This window comes from Myotis nattereri, assembly GCF_964212035.1.
Source record: "Myotis nattereri genome assembly, chromosome: 14".
In the NCBI taxonomy this organism is placed as follows: Eukaryota; Metazoa; Chordata; class Mammalia; order Chiroptera; family Vespertilionidae; genus Myotis; species Myotis nattereri.
The window spans coordinates 13,743,634-13,766,461 of NC_138089.1; the positions used below are offsets into that span (position 1 = coordinate 13,743,634).

The 22,828-nt window shown below is 47.9% G+C and overlaps 1 protein-coding gene across 1 annotated transcript in view; it reads right to left on the bottom strand.

The window, feature by feature from the left end:
• The window catches only part of PTPRG (protein tyrosine phosphatase receptor type G), a 266,165-nt gene that overhangs the window by 110,488 nt on the left and 132,849 nt on the right, over nt 1-22,828 (bottom strand). The window contains exons 5-6 of the mRNA XM_081106576.1: nt 11,246-11,403; nt 1,619-1,811 (exon numbers count right to left, since the gene is read on the bottom strand). Of these exons, the coding sequence (XP_080962702.1) occupies nt 1,619-1,811; nt 11,246-11,403 (351 nt within the window). The remainder of the gene's footprint in view (nt 1-1,618; nt 1,812-11,245; nt 11,404-22,828) is intronic.

Below are 22,828 nucleotides of genomic sequence, written 5' to 3' on the forward strand. Positions count from 1 at the left end.
TGGCAGGACGGGCCCAGGGCTCCGCGCGAACTCAGCGGAGGCTCTTGCCCGCTTCGACCATTTGGTGCCAGGGGAAACCACTGTCTCCACTTCCCTGGGTATGAAGGGCCTCGCATTCCTCTCTGCATGGCTGACGAACATCGCATCCTCAGCCCGTTTTTAAGGAAAGCACTTTGCAGCTGCCACATCCTCAGCAGCTCTGAGCTCCCCAATCCGGCGCTCCCTTGTGATATAAATTCCTCACCCCCCACGCGTCCTGCACATTCACGTCTCACAAGACAGTCAGCCCCCACGAGCTATTTCCCAAGCCAGTTCCCGCGGGAGGAAGCGCTGGAGTTCAGTGGTTTTCTTTTATTTTTAGCTCGGTGAAGAAAAAAAAAAAAATGAGCCCGCGTGCGGTTTTCTATGGCGGCCCAACTGAAGGTATTTTAAGGTCTGTGTGCTTCTTAGCCCTCCATTGTTCCAGGCTGACAAATGATGCCCTTGACAAGGTGTCCGCCCCATATTACTGGAATCTCCAGCGGTTCTTGACAGAACGTGGCCAGACTAGCTCCTCCTCCCCATCCCCAAACAAAAGCGGACCAGAGGGAGAGGGTCACACTCTTAAACATCCTCGCCTCTTCTGCTGGCTCCTGTTCAGCTATGAGCCTGGAAAATGGGCTTATTCTGACCATCAAAGGGCAGGTCAATGCGGTTATTTGTGGACAGAATCTCAGTCCCCCTGTTCCCACAAAGGCCGTGTGCCAGCAGCCAGGCCCCTTTCATTGGGGATGGGGGCACTCTTGCCAAACTTCTCCATGTAACTCCCCCCACTGAACTCCAGTGCTGATAGACGATACAAGCTCACCCTGCATCACCCAAGTTCACAGTTATGAAGAAGGAGAGCACTGGCTTGAGAGAGATCATAAAAACGCCTGTTCTTCCCCCCTCCCTTCCAGGCACCCGGGCTTCGATCAGCCTTATTCCGCTAAGCGTTCCCCAAGCTCTGAGCCACAATTATGACAAATCACAGAGCTGGGAGGGCGGGCTGCCAGGGTAGAGTCGACTTTCTAGTTTCCTGGGAGAGAAACTCATGCTCATTTCACATTAAGAAAGTAGAAATGGAAAAGATCCGATGGCTGGAAATTATGAACTTAGGTTTATCAGACACGGACATTAAACTGTTATGTGATAATTTCAAAGGCCAGGTGGTGCCTAGAGGGGCAGAGCTGCCTGGAGTCCTTGTCTGGGCTGCATGTTGTTAAGGACGCTGCAGACAGGGGCCCTGGGAGCAAGTCCAGGCCCTGAGACAAACTCCTGACCCCAACAGGAAAACAGTTAAGCAGTAAGACACCCCCGAAGCTCTCTTTAGACATGAACTAACTAGTGCTGATGTCGCAAGGTACAGAATCCGAGAGAATGACCCCTATATTCCTCATCAACAGGGCAGTTTTGAACTTACCTAGTTAACTAGTTATTCCCACACCTGTTTCTCCTTAGCAACCACCCGCGTCCCTTCAGCAGAAGGGCATACGCTTAACACCAAGTCCCAGTTCTTGGCTGGTTTTGAACTCCTTTTCAATTGGAGTAATTTATGATCAGGAATCTCCCTGGGGCAAGGGCACTGATCCGAAGGTACCTTTGGAGGCTTCCGTCCCCAGTGGGTTATCGAGGAAGTCTGTCAGGTCATGGTTCCAGGCGTCGCGGACGGCGGACTTGGACACCACCCTGCCGTTCAGACCCTGCTGCGGCCGGAAGTTATTTCTCAGGTACTCCACTGACTTGACGTGGTCTTGCTGCTCCGTGGTGAAGATAGAATAGAAAGCCTCGAGCTGCACAGAGAACCAGCGAGGGGAGAGAAAAAGAACATCAGTTAGAAGAGCTCCGAGGTCCCAAGCGGGTGGGGGCGACAAGAACACAATAATGATAGGACGTGCCCCAGGCCGCGTCTGACACACCCCGCGGGACACAGGCTTTGGCTCGTCTGGCTGAGGCCTCTGTCCCACCAACTACCCAGGAAAACCCTTCATTGGAGGGTTTTGAGGTGTGGAGAACTCTCAGTCCATGTCTCAGAGTCCCATGTTTTCCGCAGCTCTGGCCCCGGCCCCGGCCTCTGATATTACAGGAACATTGAGTTTTGGTGAAACTGGGAGGCTCTGGAGCCAGACTGCTTGGGGGGGAATTCTAGCCCCATGGCTCTACCACTCTGTGACGCTGAGAAAGATGCTCAACTTCTCGGAGCCTCAAAATCTCCTCAATAAAGTGGTGATAATCACAGCAGCATCCGCGCGATAGGGTTCAAGTCAACATTAAATGAGATCATCCATGTGCAGTGCCAGGTTCCTGGCACATAGGCCTCAATAAATATCAATGATCTAATTTGTCCTGAGCTTCTCCTTATATCCAGGGGATCCAGGGCATCCGAGTCGCTAAGTCACAAAGTTGCTAAATGCATGGCTTGCCAGTTAACTGCGCCCCCTCCCTCCCCCCTCCCCCGAAGGTCAGCAGCTACCAGGCAGGCCAGCACAGTCAGATAGTCAAGCTTTCTGCATCTCCAGTTTCCTCATCTGTAAAACAGACATAATACTAGTATCTATCTTACCAGGTGATGGAAAAGATTAAAATCTACGTTCATCACCTAGCCCCCGGAGAGCCTCAGTGAAGGTCCGCAGCTATCATTATTAGTGACATTATTAAGGGCCATTTCCCACAAGACTGCTGACCAAACTTCCATGGGAAAGCAGAGAAAAAAACACTCCCAACTCCAGGATCCTATTTCTATGGCAAAAAGCACCCCCACCGGCTCTCGTCATTCCACTCATGGGAGCAGGTCGCAGGAAGGGCAGGGGCTGGGGGCAGAGGTTAGTTCCCAACAGACCACAGAGCTATTCTTGTCACCAAAGAAATGGACCGTAGCCTAACATTGCCAGCCACCGAAAATCTAACTCCTGGATGTGGGGGAAGGAATGGAGTGAAGAAGAGAGAGACCAAACGACCTCTTCCTGGAACACCTGGCCCCTTGAATGTGGGTCAGATCGCTGTTCCCAGGTGTGATGGGTAGACGATGCCTCCCTGGCACTTAGAGTGGCTGCCCTCGGTCTCGGGGCCAGGGGGTGGCTGCCACCAAGGCATGAACAAACAAGAGAATTGCCGCCTCGGTTTCGGATGGTCATCCTGAAGCCTGGAACTAACCCCAGTGTTTCTCAAACGGCCTCGCAGAAGCCGGCCGAGAACAGCCTGCTTCCTTCTGAAATGCCCTCTCTTCGCATCAGAAAGTAATGAATACGTAAGTGAAGTACAGAGTGATTTTAGCCAAGAATCATTCAAGTATACGGGTTCACCTATCATCCCACCTTCCCTCCAATTCTGCAAATGTGAAGTGATAATAAACCGTGAAACCTCTCTGCTTTTTCATCAAAGTAATAGAACCAGACGGTCTCTCAACCAGCCTCCACGTAAAAGGAGCACATTATTATCGAGTTACTCCAACTCTCTGCTATTCACACAGCGTCTCCTCTCACAGCTCCCAGCATTGCCAGGCAGAATGTGCCTCCCCTCCCCCATCCTTCCTTCAGATGTTCCTTCTGTATTTATAGTGGAGGGAGAGAGGCAATCAAAGGTCAGATGGCTTACTCTGTCCAACTGTGACCCCCTTGGATGCAAGATGAGGGAGGTGCTGGAAAGCAAATCCCCAGGCACGGCACACCCACGTGGGGACGACCAAAGTCTGGACTGAATGCGCCCAAAAATGAGAGGAGGTTTCAGATTTTCTTAGAGAAAATAGCTTCTTAAAATTACATGAAGCAAAGTAAAGACCCTCTGGAAACAGTCTAGGGCCGTGGTCGGCAAACAGCGGTTCGCTAGCCACATGCGGCTCTTTGGCCCCTTGAGTGTGGCTCTTCCTAAGCCTTAGGAGTACCCTAATTAAGTTAATAACAATGTACCTACCTATATAGTTTAGGTTTAAAAAATTTGGCTCTCAAAGGAAACTTCGATCGTTGTACTGTTGATATTTGGCTCTGTTGACTAATGAGTTTGCCGACCAATGGTCTAGGGAAAGACTAACCAAAATGATTTAGGGGACGGAGAGTAAGTCCTGTGTGAAAGGTCAGAGGAAGTGGGATAGTGCAGCCGGCAGAACCGGTGAATAAGGAGGAATTTGATTAAAGGCCTTTGTACGTGGAAGATGCTGACCAGCTCTTCTCCGTGTCCAGAGAAGGCCGAATAAGAGGAAATTGGTTTAAATTACAGCCTTGGAGATGTGAGCTGAATAGAGGAAGGAATTCCTTAACTTTCAGAGTGTTTTTTTAAAAAAATAGACTGGGAAGCCATACATAGCACATTAGAACAGAGATTTTTCTGGAAAAGACAGCCATCTGCCCTGAAATAGTTTAATCTCCAAGATGCCAGGACAGGATGGCCTGCGAGATGCCTCAGCAATTCGATCTGAAGTTTGTTTCTCCTCTAGAATAGTTGCTTCTTCCACAAGACAGCATTTAGTTCTCCTAAAAAGTTTATTTCTGATGCCTCCGGAAAGAATTAGTCATATAATTATGAAAACGGGCAGGTTCTGAACTTAACACAAAAATGCTTCAATTGCTTCTTACAGTTTAATGGCGTGCTATGGTTTAAAAGCTTGGCCACTTCCTTGTCATTAACTCACCTTGCCCTAAGATTTCGAAGGGAGGATGCGACGGTTCTCACAGAGTGAACCAATGACCTGAATGATATTATATTGTCAACTGGATCACACCTTCGCTCGGCAGTCGCACAAAAGAGGAAAAGGAGGACTCTTAGCAGACTCAGCCACGATCCTTCGCTAGCATGGCAGCATTCAGGAAAACCCTGTCATTCCTGAACGTTGAGTGAAATTGCCAGTGGCCTCTCGTTGGTAACTGGCACGCCTGAGTAGGGACTGGAAACCCTCCCTGGTCCCTGGGTTGGCGAGGGGAGCCCATATTATCATCACTACGATTACTATTATTACTGCTTTATGGGAATGTGGTCATGACGACTGTACTCTAAGCTCCCAACAACCTAGTGCCATCTGCTTCTCCATCACACCCATCATGTGCCATGTACTTGGTTATGCACTTTACAAACGCTATTTTGGTTCCTAACTTATTTTTAGCTTAAATAATATTAAAGTAACATTATTAATAGCATTATGACATTAACACTAGCATCTTATACTTACTGAGCATTTATTAGGCACAAGGCATTGTGCTAAGTAAGAGGGTCATGTGCTCTCTCTTCTTAACTCCTCACAGAAATCCCATAAGGTCAGAGGTACTAACGTATCATTATGACTCTCGACTGGTGAGGAAACTGGTCTTAGAGACATTAAATCACCTGCCCAAGGTCACCCAGGAACCAAGAGGTGACTCTTTTTCATGCTCGCAGCGGCTTCACGCCAAACACATTGCGGGCCCACAGCATTCCTCGCGGGGTCACACTGTGGGGGAAACTGATGTGGTGATAAGAGAACAATTCCCCTTAGCTAATCCCCAAATACCACTTCCGCAAGACACCGACGGACGGCCACATAACTGCCTGCACTGGGGGCGCCCTGGGAAGACCAGCCTCCGGCCAGCACAAGAGGCCGGGCGTGTGACCAGGACGGTGACACCAGGCCAAGATGCCACCCACCTCACCAAGCCTGCGTTTTATTCACTCATTCTTTGGCGGGCACAGCTAACAAACACACCTGAGTTTATCTTTACTTCACCATAACGAATGAAGCCTTTATCATGGAGTAAAGCTAAATGGAAGTTTTTATTTCTATAACATTCAATGGACTTTTTAACTTTGGAAGTGACCATGTAAAACATCTCTTCCTTTTATCCCTGCTCGGGGAGCTGTAATTGCATTTTAACTGGTGCTGTTTCAAGAACAATTTTAACCTTGAATTGCAAATGTCTTAGCGGGAAGTGTATATAAATCATTTCAGCTTAGTTTTTATTATAAAAATATTACAGAGAATAATTAGTTTTTAATCTGTTGGTTCGAATGAAAGGAAAGCTGAAATGTATTCATGCCGCCGTGCGCAGCCAGAGCGCTGGTCCAGGGGACGCGGGAGTGGACCATTGTGGCTGAAGGGGGACGTGAGGGAAAATCAGAGCGACATTCTGAGCCGTGGAGAGGCAATGCGCACAGTATTTTACAGAAGGGGTAGGCGATGGCAATGAAACAATGCCAGCGTCCACTATAAGCAGAGGAAGAACCCCCAGGACATGCCCCGGGGACTGAAATGTCACGCCCAGAGTCATAGAAACACTTTTTCACCATGCATTTGAGAGGTGACGGGTGGGGGGGGGGTGCTGTTTTGTTGGCTCGTTACCAAACAAGTCATGATGGAATATTACATTCTCAATAGCCTGTAGCATCCAAAGGTTTACTCACTGAAACATGGCTGCCAAATAAAATCCAAGAATAGCCAGCTATCCCCGGGACCATCCCCCACTCCCACCGGACCCCATAGCTACAGACAGCTTTTCATGAAGGTGATTATAGAAATCCTTGCAGACAGGAAAGGATTGAACCATAATGAACAAAGAAAGCTATATGCTGTGGATTAATAATGACACCTTCAGCCACTACTTAAAAGAACCTTTATGTGCACGCACTGCCCATCACGGAGTGCTGGAAGAGAAACATTCTGAAGGAAGCGATTTGCTGGTGATTATGGCTTTGAGATAAACACTAGAGCCTCACAGCCAGTAGCTACACGTGGCTATTCCCCCCAGAACGGGGCTAGCCCTACAGGTTGCAATAATAATACCTGGGGGAAAATGGGCTAAATAAAATACAGTAAAATGAATTTCACCTGTTTCTCTTTACATTTCATGGTGGTTACTAGGAAATGTTGAACGATGTTCATGGCTTTTGTCTTATTTATACCGACAGTGCTGCCCTAGAGCCTTGGCGAGCAGGTGGGAGCAGCAACAAGCCCCGCCCAGTGTCTCCCGAGCCCCTGCTGCGGTGCCAGGGCCGGGCCCAGCGCTCCACACACATTCCACCACGGAAGCTCGGGAAAGACTCCAGCGTGGGCATTAGTATCACCCCCCTTTTACAGACGGAAACCAAGGCAGAGAGTCTGAAGACTCGCGCCAGGAGTGGGACCCCACGCAGTTTGGCTCCAGACGGTAAATGGTGTTAATTCAAAAGAGTTGCTCCATTGTTTAAGAAAGAGACAACATTGATATAAAAAAAAATCACGCAAATAAACCTTCCCTATCCACTCCAACTTATTCTTAGGGGGGAAAAATCAAGCATCCGAAAGTAAACAAACTTGCCCGCCTGGCTTGGCTTAGGGATTGAGCATCGATTTATGAACCAGGAGGTCATGGTTCCATTCCCGGTCTGGGAATATACCTGGGTTGTGGGCTCAATCCTTGGTGTGGAGTGTACAGGAGGCAGCTGATCAATGATTCTCTCTCATCGTTGATGTTTCTTATGTCTCTCTCCCTTTCCTTTCCTCTCTGAGATTAATAAAAATATACTTGAAAAAAACAACAACAAAAGTAAACAAACTGGACATATTTAGACATTTACTGCCTTTCTATAGTGTCCCTAAGAAGCACTAAGATAAAGTGCACGCTCAGGAAAATGACAGGCAGTGTCATATTTTAAACCACAGGAAGCAACCAGTCCTGGAAAGGGAAGGCCGGATGGTCTGCAAAGGCCCGAGCACCAGCATTTGAGAGCCTCTGTCCTAGAATAAAGCACATCCGCGCCCACGTCCTGTCTGGTGAGGACACAGCTGGCACCTTCCCAATGCACCAGTCCTGCTCTCTGACCTCCGACACCAGGACTGAGTGTCACCATAGTGTCTGGGTGACAAAGCCACGGCCCGGTTTCTGCTTATTAACAATGCGTGTTTAATGAAGCCACACAAACTACCCTGAGTGCTGGCCCCCGAAGCCCGCGTGTGATTTCATCGGCCACACCGTGTTCAGTTCTAGGTTGTCACACGAAGCGGAGTCAGGGTTCACTGGCGCCAAGCCCGGTTTGAAGGTCCAAGTAGACTCACAAAGGAGAAAAAAATAAAGTAGTTGCTCCTATTTACTCTGGAAGATTTCAAAGAAACCCACATCCTAGCAGCCAACAGTCCGCGCCAACCACAATACTTCATGGTGAACATGCTCTCATCCTGGCTGCTTCAGGCACGCAGCGTGTGAGAGAGGAGCGGAGACAGCGAGAGGGATGAAGGATTGGGGACGCCCCCTTTCCGACAGACGCAGACATGGAATTGTCTGCTTGGCTCCTCCAAGTTGGCCAGCTGCCCTTCTGAAATGAACATGTTGTGCTAACTTCAGAAAGAATGTTGGCAGGGCCGGGAGGTCTGCCGCGCCACCGCTGGGACGGCGAATGCCTTCCTTCCCAGGGCGGACATGCTGTGACCTCACGCAGCGGGCCGGTAGGGGCCCAGCGGGGCCACATAGACACGAGCTGTTTCCTCCCTGGGAGACAGACAGGGATCTATGAAGCTGTGCCTCATCAAGGCAAGTCTTATCTGAAGATGGTTTATAGTAAAGACACAAGGAGCCGATATGATTCATTTATTTCTTCACAATTTTCTTGAAACAATAATTAATAGCTACAGAGAAGTCATCTATTGAAAGTCAGAGAGGAAAACTCTGTCCTCATGTCTTCTCTTTGAGTGTGTGGGTGGCAGGGAGTTTGAGGGTAAACCAGTCTTAACAAAGAAGAAGGCCCAGTCACCAAATATCAAAATGCTTCTAACTGACACATACTTGGCAAGACACAAGCCTAAAACTGGAGACCGCAGTAAAACCCAGCATGCGTCCGATGGCTCCCCACCCTGACAACCGCCACTCTCTGCCTCTGCCCCTCACAGGGCCAGGCTTGGCTTTCTTAACCTCCTTATCCCAAGCCTTTATATCTTTGAAGACAAAGCATTTACCTTAATCCACAAAGCTCCTCCCCAACCCTGAGGATGCAAACACATGGACTGGAATTTTATTTTGATCAAACGATGCTGGCTTCACCAGTAGGAAGGAAATTCACTTCATAGTTCCTTATCTCCTGGAGGCTGGCAGGTCCTGTTCGGAAACCAAATTGCTAGTCCTTCTTTCCTGTAGTGTGCTTTTATTCATTTTAGATAGAGAGAGAGAAGCATCGACCGGCCGCCTCCAGTACGTACCCTGACCTGGGACGGAACCCACAACCTGGGCATGTGCCCTGACCAGGAATTGGATCGGCGACCTTTCGGTGCATGGGATGACGCTCAACCAGCTGAGCCACAATGGCCAGGGCATTAGTCCTTCTTTTTTGATAAGAGCAGAATTAAAAGAAAAAACTCTGACAGTCAAATGTTTGCTAATGGCAGTGAGGCCAAATACATCTGCTTGGCCTGGGCCCACGCCACCTAACTCCTCAGTGAGATGTGGTGTCGCTCCTGCACAACTGCTCCTCTTACCCCCAGGGGCAACCCTCATGTCCTAGGAAGTGACTGCTGATTTATTCACATCGGGCACATGACCCAAGACCCGCCAACTCGTTGGCCAATGTCTACTGGGCCTATCTTCCTGCATACTATCTGACTAAGATCCAGACTGCTGTCAGCTGGTCACTACCCCTTGAGTTGAAAGGTCAACAGGTATTACACTAACCATATTGGGAAAGAAAAAAAAACAAACAAACACCTGGGAGAGAAGGAACCAGAATTTTGCAAAAGTACCGAATCACAAAGCCATAGCAGAAACGCCAAGATGTAAGAGCCTGCGTGGCCCCTGAGCGAGTGAAGCATGAACCTCACTTGCTAGTTATATTCCTGGTCAGGATGGCTTCAGGATCCCCCCACCACTGTTTCCTGAAAATACTCCCTCCACATGAGCTACCCCTGAAAGGGGTTTCTGTTTCTTATTCCGAAAGAGACCTGACCAGCTCACCATCCACCAACTACCCCTACTTCCTATTCCATCCTCTGTCCTTAGAAAATCTTTGGACTCCTTTCCAGGCCAGTCAGGTTCATAACCTTGCCGCCGGTGTCTTCAATTATATTACTGATATTATCACGTCATTCCCAAACCTCGCATTTCCCTGTGCTACATCCCTACCCTGGCTGTCAGGCTCTGGGGAGGCGTTTCTAGGAACGGCCAGATAGGAACCTCTGGATAGGAACCTCCTGTTTTTAGACATTGCTGGTTAATGGCTCAAATGTCTTTCTTACACATCCTTCCCATTGTTCCTGGCTCTATTTTCTGGAATTATGGAGAAGAAATCGATGCTTCTGCTACCTCAGTGTAGGCTGCATTCTTTGGTGACTAAGATAATCCCTCTGAGAGCTTTCTCCATTCATCTCTTATTCCTGATGAGGTGACTTCAAGACCCCTGGAGGCTCCTCTTCCTCTGACATTGCCCCCAACCCCATGTCCATTTCAGCAATTCCTGCCCACAGTTATCAGCAGGCTAAATTCAGCTTCCTATGGAAATTGCCCAGGCCACACTCAGAGATAAGCAGTTCAGTGTCGAGGTTAGCAGCATGGGTTTTGAAATCAGACAAAGCCAGGCTTGGTTTCTGGCTTCAACATTCATGAACCATGAATACCGGGGCATGTTACCCAGTCTTTCCACACCTCCATGGCCTTATGTGTCCAATCTTAGTGTCAAACCCATCTTTCAACATTGTTTTGCAATTAGATGGAACATATATAATGTGTTCAGTGGCGTGATTGGCACACAGAGAACTCCATCAGGGTGTTTTCCTTTTCTTTCTTCATGTATACAAATCTCTCCCTTTTCTGAATGTTGGGTAGGGTGAGTGGTTCTGAGCATGACCTTTGGGATTAGACACCATGGCTTGGTAATCGGCGTGTGACCTTGGGCAAGTAACTGCATTTCTGTGTCTCTCCTCTGTGAAGTGGGGACCAACAGTAGCTACCCCATGACACTGTTGTTCATGAGAATGAAATGTGTTACCACATGTCAGGGGCATAGACGAGTTCCTGGCACAAGATCCCACCACCACTGAGGAGAGCTGTTAGCTGCTTGAGGTCAAAATACCGTCCGATTTCATGCCTGCACGTCTCTCTAGCTAGTTAATTTACAGCTGAAAAACCATGTTTTATATTTTACAATTCTTAGTTTCAAAAACATGTTTGTTGGAAAGAATGAATCAGCGAGGATCAGAAGATCCAAAAAATTAAAAAAAAACAAATCCTATCTAGCAACGTCAGATAGTCAAGACAACACAAAACAAGCAAACAAACACAGAAGCCCCCTGTGGGGGCCGGATGTCTACCTGGTGGTAAGAGATGGGGACGGGCTTCCGGAAGACTATCCACTCCACGATTTCGCTACACGGAGGGGTGGTCAGAGAACCCGTGTACCGGTAATAGCTGCCCAGGGATGCAGGCAGGAGGTCCCGGAGGACGAAAGGATCCAGGAAGGTCTCCTTCTCTGTGTGGGGGAAGAGGCAAAAGAAAAGTAAACGGTCAGTCGTAGCGTGCTGCAGACCCACAGGCAGACCCCTGCATGCTGGCGCCACATCACAAGCTTGTCTGCAACTTCCCGGGAGGCACAGCACTGGCGGTGGGAAAGCCGCGGACACACAGGAGCGGGTCCCGGGGCGTGTCCTCGGGCTGCACTGCGGCTCATGAAAACAGGTTCCATGATGAGCAATGCTCCCCAGGAAATGGACACAACACCAGCAGTGAAGTCGCTGAGCGGCCCCGAGAGAAGCAACAGGCTTGACTCTGTTTAACCCAAACCCTCACAATCTCGTCTCACCAGAGAGCCCTTCTCTATACAATACTTTAGGACGAATAACCAGAGGGGCAAATGTCGGGGCCCCCATGAGAGAACTGGGGGGAGAAAGAGCTGTGAGTCAGGGTGCAGCTCCAGAGTCGGTTACATCACTTTGCTCTCACCCCGGGCCTGGGGAGATGGAAGTGAAACCTAACCTAGGAACGACCCAGAACTTACAAAGTGGTGGCCCTGGCCTTGTACAAAAGTGGAGGGGAAGGGTCTTCACTGATGTAGAAGAAATGACCTATTTCAGCTGGGACCCAACAATGATCCCTCACAGTCACTCTGTGAGGAAACAGGCACAGAAGGGGTGAGTACCTCCCCAAGGTCACAGAGCTTCTACGGGGCAAAGCTGGGGTCAGAGCAGAGGCAGGGGGACCCCGGAGCTTGCAGCCAAAGGAGTTGAAGCGTGCTAGGTGCGTGTTGAAGGGTGGGGGCGGGAGAGGAGAAGAGCATTTTAGGCCTTGGAACAGCATGTGTGAAGGTCCTGAGGCAGGAAGGAACAGTGCAACATAGGTGAGGGCTCGGTGTTGTAATTCTCCCAACCAGGCTCCCCGATCATCCAGCTTCTTTCACAAACCAGAGAAAGTTCTAGTCTCCCCCTGGGGCTGCAAAGGTCTAGCCCTGACCTGAGTTTAAGTCTGCGGTGTCTTTCTCATTCCTTTTAGGCTACGGCACCTGCGAATGTCTTGCCTTAACTCCATACTGGCCTCCACCCTCCCTGGACCCCAGCACATTCCTGGGGGACTTCAGGCACCCAGGTTACTTCATGGACACACCTGTGCCTACAGGAACATTCGTCCCAAGCCTCATGCCTCCTCCCTCTTCTTTCTTACGGAACCAATAGTGCAGGTTTGGGGGAAATGTGTATCCCTAAACTCAAGAGGCCTAGGTAATGGGAATGATACAAAACCCCCAAGAGAAACAGACTACATTAGAATCATTAAAACTGCATCTCCTCTTAGTAGAAATCAGTCGAACACAACATTTACTAAATGCCAGGCTCTAGTCTGAGTTTTTATTTATTTATTTATTTTATTTTTTTAAAAATATATATTTTATTGATTTTTTACAGAGAGGAAGGGAGAGGGGATAGAGAGAAACATCAATGAGAGAGAAACATTGATCAACTGCCTCTTGCACACCTCCTACTGGGGATGTGCCCGAAACCAAGGTACATGCCCTTGGCCGGAATCGAACCTGGGACCTTTCAGTCCACAGGCTGACGCTCTATCCACTGAGCCAAACCAGTTAGGGCTCTAGTCTGAGTTTTTATATGTTGAGCACATTTAAACAGCATTTCCTGTATGTGCCAGGCACAGGTCTGAGTATAAAGACTAATTTATCTAATACTTAAAACAGCCCTGTGAAGTGGGTCCTATTATTTATTACTAACTATTTACACAGCTGGAATGCAGAACCAGGCAGCTCAGAATCCAGGCTTCCATTCTTCTTCTTCTAAAAAGATTTTTAATTGATTTTTAGAGAGAGAGGAAGGGAACATCTATGGGCTAACTCCTGCACGCCCCCTACTGGGGATTAAGCCCTCAGCCCTGGCACATGCCCTGACCAGGAATCAAACCCGCAACTTTTCGGTGCACGGAATGGTGCCCATCCCACTGAGCCACACCACCGGGCAGGCTTCCATTCTAATGAACCATCACTGCACTCTCGCTTCACGTACTTTTAATACGACCATTTCACACCCGTGGAAACGAGGCACCGAAAGGTTCAATAACTACAGCCAAGGCCACCGGGGAACAGCGAAGGAGCTGCAGTTATCCATGAGGCTCAGAAACCTTGGCTTGGTTCTGGCATGGGTTTTCAATTCTCTTCTCTGAAGGAAGTATTAAATATTAACCATCAAGACAAAAGTCCTCAAATTACAGGGCTCCATAATCGAAACGACAAAAGCGGTTTCTGTTTGACAAAAGGCTGGACACAATGGGATTGTCCCTGTGCCCACTGGCAAGTCTGGGCTTTAATTTAAACCTGGTTCCCGCCGCCTAATGATGGGGATCCCTGCAAGCGCGCTTGGCTGGGGCTGCCGGCCTAAGAGCAGGAAATATGTTGGCATCTGCTTGTACTTCCGGGCTGTGGAAGCAACGGAGGGTGCGTAGGGCTTGACATTGAGGCCAGAAAATCACCACCTTCATTTCTCCCTCATGTTGAAGGTGAATTTGGCTTTGCAGCACACCTGCCTTCGAACCACCTGCCTCAGGTTCAAGGGCTGGGGTCGGAAGGAGCAGAACATCTTCAGTTTTCCCAGGGGTCTGACCCTACCTAAGGGCTGCAGTTAAGAACACCGCAGGCAGGCGGGGAGTGAGCAGAAGTCCCGGCAACCCACACCGAGGCAAAGCCCGTGAAGTACCCACACGAGCAAGTGGCCGGGCTTTAAAGAACATAAAAGCTACAGCAGAAAGGCCTGTGCTGCCAGCCTCAGGGGCTAGATTTCAAAGGCAACTCTGTCCCCGGATGGGCCAGTGACTTCAACAGGGACACATGGAAACGGCGGCCGTGACCACTGCTATGGATGCGAGGGCTTCTCCGTCCTTGACCGACAAGGGCAGGTGCTGGCTTTACTGGTTAGAAGGTGGATCAGATGGGTGGGCAGGCGGGCAGACCTGGCGAAGGGGCACAGAGAGGTGGCTCTCTGTTCCTGTTCCTTCCACTACTGTCTACCACTCGGATCTCAGAGCTCTGAGACCCGGAAGGTCCCTAGTTCAGTGGCTTCAGGAGCCCTTTTTTCAAACAAAATCCACGCAGGAGCTGGGCACCTACGACGGCTGAACGTGCAGCCACCCAGGCTGAAGCTGAGCTGGGAGCCCAGGATACTGAAAAGCACCACTTTGGTCTAATTCTTTAATTTTACTGCTAGGGAAGTGGAAGACCAGGGTGAAGTAATGGAGCCAAAGTAAAAACTGGGGGAGAATACAGACACTCGGATGGGATTCTTTGTTCAGGGAAACCCCTTAGAATCTGCAGCAGTGAGCCTGGGAGCAGGAAAAGCCACTGAGTGCTGAAAACCGCAATCACACCACTGCCCTCCTTGGCCCTTCACTCCATCCCTACAGGGGCTGGAGAAGGGAGCGGATTCTCAGTCCGAGGGTTCAAATCCCGACTCTCCTACATGGGAGCTGCGCGATCTCAGTTACCAAACCTTCCCGGGCTGTCCTGAGAATTAAATAAATCATTACAAGAAAGGGGTTCAGGAAGACGTGAAACATAGTAAACATGTCGTAAACAATTAATATCATTATTTTAATTATTACTTGTATTATTATTATTCCTCTAAACTACCGAAGCCTCACCACGTACATCTTACGTGACCGTAACCATGTATTTCCTTTAAGTGTTTGAGCATATGTCTTGCTTTTTTAAAATACTGGATTACTAGAGCCGAAAAGGCACATCCCACCTGCCACATTCTTCACCCACCTGAGGAGTACAGGATAGAATTTTCGCGTTCTCTTTGCCGAAGCTCTAGCATAGTTTTGGAACCAGCTGACATTTAACAGCTGTGTGACTTCAGGGAAAGATCTTAGCCTCACTGGTAGTTCCCTCATCTGTAAAATGGGGACGCTGAGGGCATTTACTGCTCAGGGCGGCTGTGACAACGGAGCGAGCTAATAAATGTGAGAGGCTTGGCACAGGGCCCTGTGCACCCTGACTTATCAAGGCCAGCAATGGCGGAGAGCAGGCCGGCTCACCCTGTGTTTGACCCCAGGCATTAGCAAATGTTTTCTGCAAAGTGCCAGGTAATAAGTACTTTAGGTTTTGCAGGCCAAGGGGGTACTTATGTAACAAACATTTCCACAACCTTATAACATTATTCAAAATGCTAATTATCACTGAGGACAATTTTTAAAATATGGGTCTTCTGTAATAAAAATGGAATTCTTTTGGGGAGAAATGCCATTCATTTAATTAGGGTTCAAACGTAAGAACCATCCTGAGTTTAGGGCCATATAAAAACAGGCAGCAGAACTGACTGGCCCCCAGAGCACAGTTTACACTCATTATTATTATTATTATTATTATTATCCTCTCCCAAGGGTATGTTCACTGATAAGAAAGAGGAGAGAGAGAGAGAGAGAGAAACATAGATTGACTGGCCCACTCCCCACCCCAACCAGGGATTGAACCCGAAACCCTGTGGTGTATGAGACTACACGTCAACTAACTGAGCCACCCGTCCCCTGTTTTAAACTCTGCCGGGGGCTGAGGGTAAATGTTAGGAAGCCACCTAGATAGTCATAACTAGAACATGTTCAGGTGCCTCCACCACTAATGATCATTTCTTTTGTGAACAGACATTAAAGAATTAAATCTTGAGTTGCTTTCTTTGCCCCTTGAGATTTAAAGTTCAAATTTAACATTAATTTTTACTGATCTGCCTCAAAATGCCATTTCCTGCTCAGTCCCACAGATGGCGTCCGCTGACAAATGGGGTACTCATGATGCTTCATACTCAGTCAGAAATAGTGTTAGACATGGTGGCCTGCATTTCCGGCGCTGTCCACAAAGCTCACCTAAGCCACAAGGCGCTCAACGGCTGGACCCCAAACGGAGAGTCCCTGATACACAGCTTGTGGGAAGGAGGAATGCACCTTCCCCCTAAGAACTCAAGAAAGTCGTAATATGTAGATATTGTAAAACGGAGGGAAGTGCTAGAACCAGGTCCCCAGATTTGAATCCTACCTTGTTTACCTTAAGGTCTGACCTCAGACAAGTTATTGCACCTCCCTGTAACTGAACCCTCATCTGTAAACTGGGATTCTCATATTATCAACCTCCTAAGGAGATTGTGAATATTGAATGAATTAACACTAGTTCCAGGCTTAGACCTAGGAAAAGCACATAGAAGTGCTTGTTAAAGGAATCTCACTATAAAAGGCCAGTTTGACTTCAAACCCATCCTGATCAGAGCCTTCTGCCTCCAACTTCTATCCTAATTAGTAATTTGAAGTCAAAACATTCCTATCCCAGCCACTTAACTAGTTGAGAAAAATATCTGAAACACTCTACTTACACTACACTCATTCCACGAGATCATGATGAGCAGGTGCTGTGCGTTACTAGATAAAAGAACTGAAGAACAGTGCACCTCACAGCCCCCTCTCAAGGATCCCAGTGCCATGTGCAGACAATATTATATTTTAATAATTAATTGTTCATCAAAGAGAAAGATGAGGAACAGGGATGCTAAATTCAAAGTTATTCAAATTGCAAAAATGAATAATGTATGACTTTTATATTAAATACACACTGTATTAAGGAGTCTACATTTCACCCAACTCTGTCTTTCGCTTTTAAGCATTCTGAGTGACAATATGAATAATCAGTTAGGGGAGGTTTATTTAGAACAAGAAATAGCTATTTGAATGCAAACGGAGTCTATCCGACGATGATTAAATTTTTCTTATCAATTAGGAAATTTTGTATGAGGGCTTTCAAGCCATGGTCAGCCATTAAGCCCGGCGTGGCCCAGTTATCCTGGAAGCTTCCTTTCAACATTCAATTATAACTGGCTCAATTCTGTTCAATTTCTTATTTCTGATAGCAGTGCCAGGAGGCAATCTTTAATTAAAGAAAATTTGAAAGATTCAAACATGCATAATTGGATTAAAAATGTGATCATTAAAACATTAGATGATAATCATCTGATTGATTGCATTTTGCAGTGTGTTAATAACCTAATATTTTCAATGCTTTAGTTATATAGGAAAAGAAAACCCTTTATAAGATATGATGAACAATCAACATATAGACAAGACTATACAGCAGTAACTAAGAATTATGGAATTACTCTGAAAACGTGCACACATGCACACACGCACGCGCACACACACACACAGGCACACGCGCGCACACACACACACACACACACCAATGAACAAAGTATTACACCGGAAGGTATATGGTCAGAATGTGGTGGTCTTTAGAGAAAAACACCAAAAACAAGGAATCAACCAGTTTTAGTGACGTGTATAAGCTAAACTAACAATAGAAAGCCCGAGCTTTCTATTAGCCCAATGATTGTTTAGTTCCTCAGGATTCCCCAAAACTTTTTATAAGAAAAAACTATCAATTTCTCTTTAAACACTTAAAATCACTGGGTAGGACTGGCCTGATACAGAGTCACCTAGTGACAGAATCCTTGTTATCCCTGTACAGGTCCATTCCTTGCCTCTCTCTGGGGCCATAACTGGCATATGTACATTCTTGTAGCTTCCTTCTGATGCTCAGTCAATGTCTTAATTCACAGAGGGGAAACCGAGACACACAACAGGTAAGTGACCTTGACAATGATTAGGAAGTTACGTCAATGCGAGAGGGCATTTTGGAGTCCAGTAACACTGGGCTCAAAGCATCGCTCTGCGGCATGAGCAGGGACAAACGCGCCCATCTCTCTGAACCTCAGTTTACCCATCTTTCCCACGGGATTAGAAACTCTTCTCTCACTGTGCTGCTGTGGACTGAATATGACTGCACGTGCAGCCCCTCCGGCCTGCCAGGCACCCAGCCGGGCCAGGGGTGAACCGCAGAGGCCTCCTGCTTCTTCCTTTCTCCCGCTTTCTGGTTCCGTATCCACCACCCTTTTCCTCCTGACCTTCCCCGAACCTCGTCATCTTTCTCACCATTGTCTCCACCATGTCATTTTATTTTTCTATGACCCAACTGAGTCAAGCAGCACGCATCCTATTTCAATAGCCAGGTGGTGATGGAGGCAGAACTCGGAACTCCAACGTCATTTCCTACTGCCACACGGCCTCTCTCCCTGGCTTCTCAGAACAAACCAATAAGGTTGGTATTATCATTATTATTAGCTCATTATACAGTTGAGGAAACTGAGCCACAAAGAGCAGGTTGTACAACTAGCGAAGAGCAGAACTGACATTCAAACCCAGAGTCTGTGCTCTTGGCCGCTACACAACAGGCCTCCAACACCACGGGGTTCGCAGGCAGCGGGTCAGAGCATCACGCGGCAGCCTCGAGGGCTTCGGCAAGCACTCCTGCGAAGGTAACTGAGGGCATATTTTTATACTCTCTTTGCTCTCCACATCCCATCGAAACGTCCAGGAAAAGCACATTTCCCTGGGCTCTTGTAACTTGGTTCAAAGACAAAATATTGACAGAGAAGGCTGGTCAAATGAGAACCAGCCTCAAATTCAAACGTAGCCCCAGAGGAATCACCTTTGAAGTATTTTTCTGTCTTAACACTATTGTTAGCAGCACTATTAATGATAGAACAGAAGCCTCCCAGCATCCCATTTCCTGGCTGTGGCTAAGAAAAGAAATGGAAATACCTAACAGTTATGGTGGAGGTTTGGACACACTGAAACCCAGGAAACTGGAAATGGCCTGAGTGCGCCTGTTTCTAGAAGATTCTGAGATCAAAAGTGTCCAGATAAGCATCTGCCCTTCCTGGATCCATAACAGACATGAGCCAATTAGTCAAGACCACGGAGCTCCTATTTTTAGCACACTTCAGGAAAGTTCCATATAATTAAATGAGGCAAACATAAACTTCACATGGGAAACTCTCACGTGTTAAGATGTTCAAAACTACCAGTGGGCTGTAGATAATGCAGCAAGACCTTTCCCACCCAAAAGGGAGACAGTAATTGGAATGATTTCTCTCTTTAAGGTAAACACTAAAATAGAACCCTCCTGAATTCAGTTGAAATACATTTTGATCACTTGGTGATTTGGGCAAAATCAAGTCCATCTCTGTAAAGTCTACCAAATGGTAAGGGGGGACCTGAGAGGGTGTTCACACTGTCCCGGCATTAACAATCCACTGTGGGAAGACAACAGTGACAGTAGAGCTACTATAATAGCTTCTATACAGACTAGGCAGGTGGACAAACATTTTGTGTAGAGTCAGAGAGTAACCCGCTGGTGTGGCTCAGTGGTTCAACACTGGCCCCTGAACCAGGAGGTCACCAGCTCGATTCCCAGTCAGGGCACAGGCCCAGGTTGCTAGCTCAACGCCCCCAGCAGATGGCATAGAGGAGGCAGCTGATCAATATTTCTCTCTCATCAATGCTTCTATCTCTCTCTCTCTCCCTTCTTCTCTCTCTAAAAAATCAATAAAAACATTTAAAAAACCCCAAAAAACCTTTATCATAAAAAAAGAGTGGAAGAGTAAATATTTAAGGCTTTGCAGGCCAGATAGTGTCAGAGTACTTTCGCAAGCACTCTGCCCTTGTATCGTGAAAGCAGTCATAGACATATGTAAATAAATGAGTGTGGTTGAGTTCCAATAAAACTTTATTTACCACAACAGACTGCAGGCCAGACTTGGCCAGCAGGTTGTGCTTGCTGACCTGTGATTTGGAGGACAGTGAACACATGCCAGGCCCCTCCCTGTAGGTACTTTCCTTGTCCTATTCATTCAGCATGAACACACTCGAGGCAGGTACTTTCATTATCCCCAAGGTGGGACCTCGGGGACAGAGAGGTGCAGCAATTTGTACAGGATCACACAGCTCCCTAGCTGGCGAGCCCGAAGTCAAACCCCAGGCAGCCTGTTCCAGATTCCTTGTTTAGTGGTGTTAACAAATTCCATTTCTTTACGAGTACTCCATAATGCAGGCTTTTTATAAAAACTCATTCCAAAGTCCTACCTGCTTATTCATGCGCACATAAGATTACTCTGCAGGCAAATAATATTAGTCTTTTTGACCTTTAGCACCAAGAATAGCAAGCCCCCCCCAATTCCTCATGAGATTAAAATTTTCCCAAAGGGAGGGGGCATCTCGTTCACAGCTTCCCCTCAACACCCTGACCAGCACTTACTAGGCACGGATGGACGGGAGGATGAACAGAGGCCGTGATTAAAGGGGCCTAAAGTTCACATGCGCAAAACAGGCCAGGACCGCTCAAACCCCTAACTCACCTCTGTCCCCTCTTCTTGCTGCCAGTCTGTGCAGAGGCAGACCCCTATTTCTGCCCAGTGGTTTATTTTTTCCCCAGAAGCCCCTTATTCTAGGATTTGTCCTCTTCTCCCAAAGTCCAGATAAGATATTTTTTAGAAACTTGAGCCATTTAGCCTCAGACAGTTTATGCCAAGATGTTCGAGCCCAGGGACAATGCCACTGGTGCTGGAGTGTGAGGACAGGCCACGGTCTATGTATTTCTTCACTCGCCCGTCAACAGTCTAGAGGACGAGCCTCAATCGAGACCGAAAAATGCAGTGACTGGCAGGGAACAGAGGCGGTGGTGTGGGAGATGTGAGGGCCAGTCTGACATCACAAGGACTCTGGTTCAAGCCCCGAGCGGCGGCCTGCTTTCCTGGTTCTGTACTGGGGGCATGACAGTAGCTCAGAGGGCGGCAGGAGGACTCTGGTGCTTTCCGGGCTAACTAGACCCTCACTCAGCAGAGCCAGCCACCAGCACAGCAGCAGCGAGAGGCCTTTGCTTTCAGTCCCGCCACCCAACATCCCACCCCCGTGGTTTCTGACTTCCTTTTTCTAAGTTCTGAAAGGAGGTATTGGCTCCCCAATTCATCTCTTAACGATACAATCCCGAGGCAGCTGCAGATCCTTCTATGGCCTGCAATCAAGCTGTAGAGAGAACAAACAGCCTGCCAAGGCTGCTTATGGTGAATCGTTCATTAAGAAGTCCTGTCACTCCCCTCTGCTTGTCGGTGGGCCACTCGGTACTTGACTGTCCCAGAGGAAAGCCTTGTCTGACTCTCCTACTCTATAAGGCTAATCCTAATACTCACTGTCGTCTTCGACTGTGAAATTCAACACACGTGCCGAAAGCCGCACAAAACAAATGCACCGGTGACAAGTAACCATGTGAGCCCCGGTGTGACCTCCACTCAGAACAGGGGGAGCCCTGGTCCCCTCCCTGAGCCAGTCCAGACCCTCAACTCTTCCTCATTCCACCCCAAAAAGTAGCCACTGGCCTCTTTTTAAATTCTCAGTGCTTTGCATTTCTTTTAGTTTTACACCTACAGGTGCACCCCTAAACCACACAGGAGCGGGTTTCTCACTTTCTGAACCTCAGGTTGAGGAACACGCCATGTGGTCTTCAGACTCCCCTTCACTCTGTGGCTCTCGGAGGTGCCCAGGCGGGGGAGAGGCAGATTCTCGCCCTTTCCATCCATCGGTGAAACGTTCTGTCATAAGATGGCACCATGCTGTATCAACCCACAGCCACGTGGGGCATCTCCAGGTTTGGGCAGTTAGGCAACACCATGCCACAGACACCTTTGTACACTTCCCCTGGCATGCACCTGTCTGGGTTTCTCTAGGGCAGCCGTCACCAACCTGTGGTCCGAAAGGTGCCGACCGCTGCTCTAGGGGACACACATGGGAGGGGCACTGCTCAATGAAGTTCCCACACTGTTTCCAGCCAGTACAGTGGGGCCTTGACTTACGAGTGTCCGGACTAACGAGTTTTTTGAGATATGAGCTGTCTCTCGGCCGATTTTTTGCTTTGAGTTGCGAGCTAAAATTCGGGTTACGAGCCAGCTTCAGATACCCCACCACTAGTTGGCGCAGCGAATGTCACAGTGAACGCCACAGCATCAGCCCAGCATCACGTGTCTCACTCCTTCACTTTTTGATTCGACATATGAGTAATTTGAGTTACGAGCTCCATCACAGAACGAATTAAACTCGTAAGTCAAGGCCCCACTGTATTAGAGATCCTGGCATTCATATCCTGCCAACACGTGCCACTGTCAGGGCTCTTCACAGTTAGCTATGTGGTGCGTGCTGCTAGATTAGTTTTGAGCTCTGTGCATGAAATATCATTGAGAAATTAATGTATAGTCTACGGCCATACCACCCTGAACGCGCCCGATCTCGTCTGATCTCGGGAGAAATTAATGTATAATACATATAGGCTATCCTTTAATTTACAAATAGTAAAATGCACAAATCTAAGGGGATATTTTATATATTTTTATATTCTACCTATGTAGCCATATTCCACATCAAGATATATACTATTTTTATCACCTAAAAAAGTTCCCTTTTATCCCTTTCTCATTCCATATACCCCTTCACCCCACTTTCTGACTTTTGTCACCATAGATTAGTTTTGCCTGCTCCTG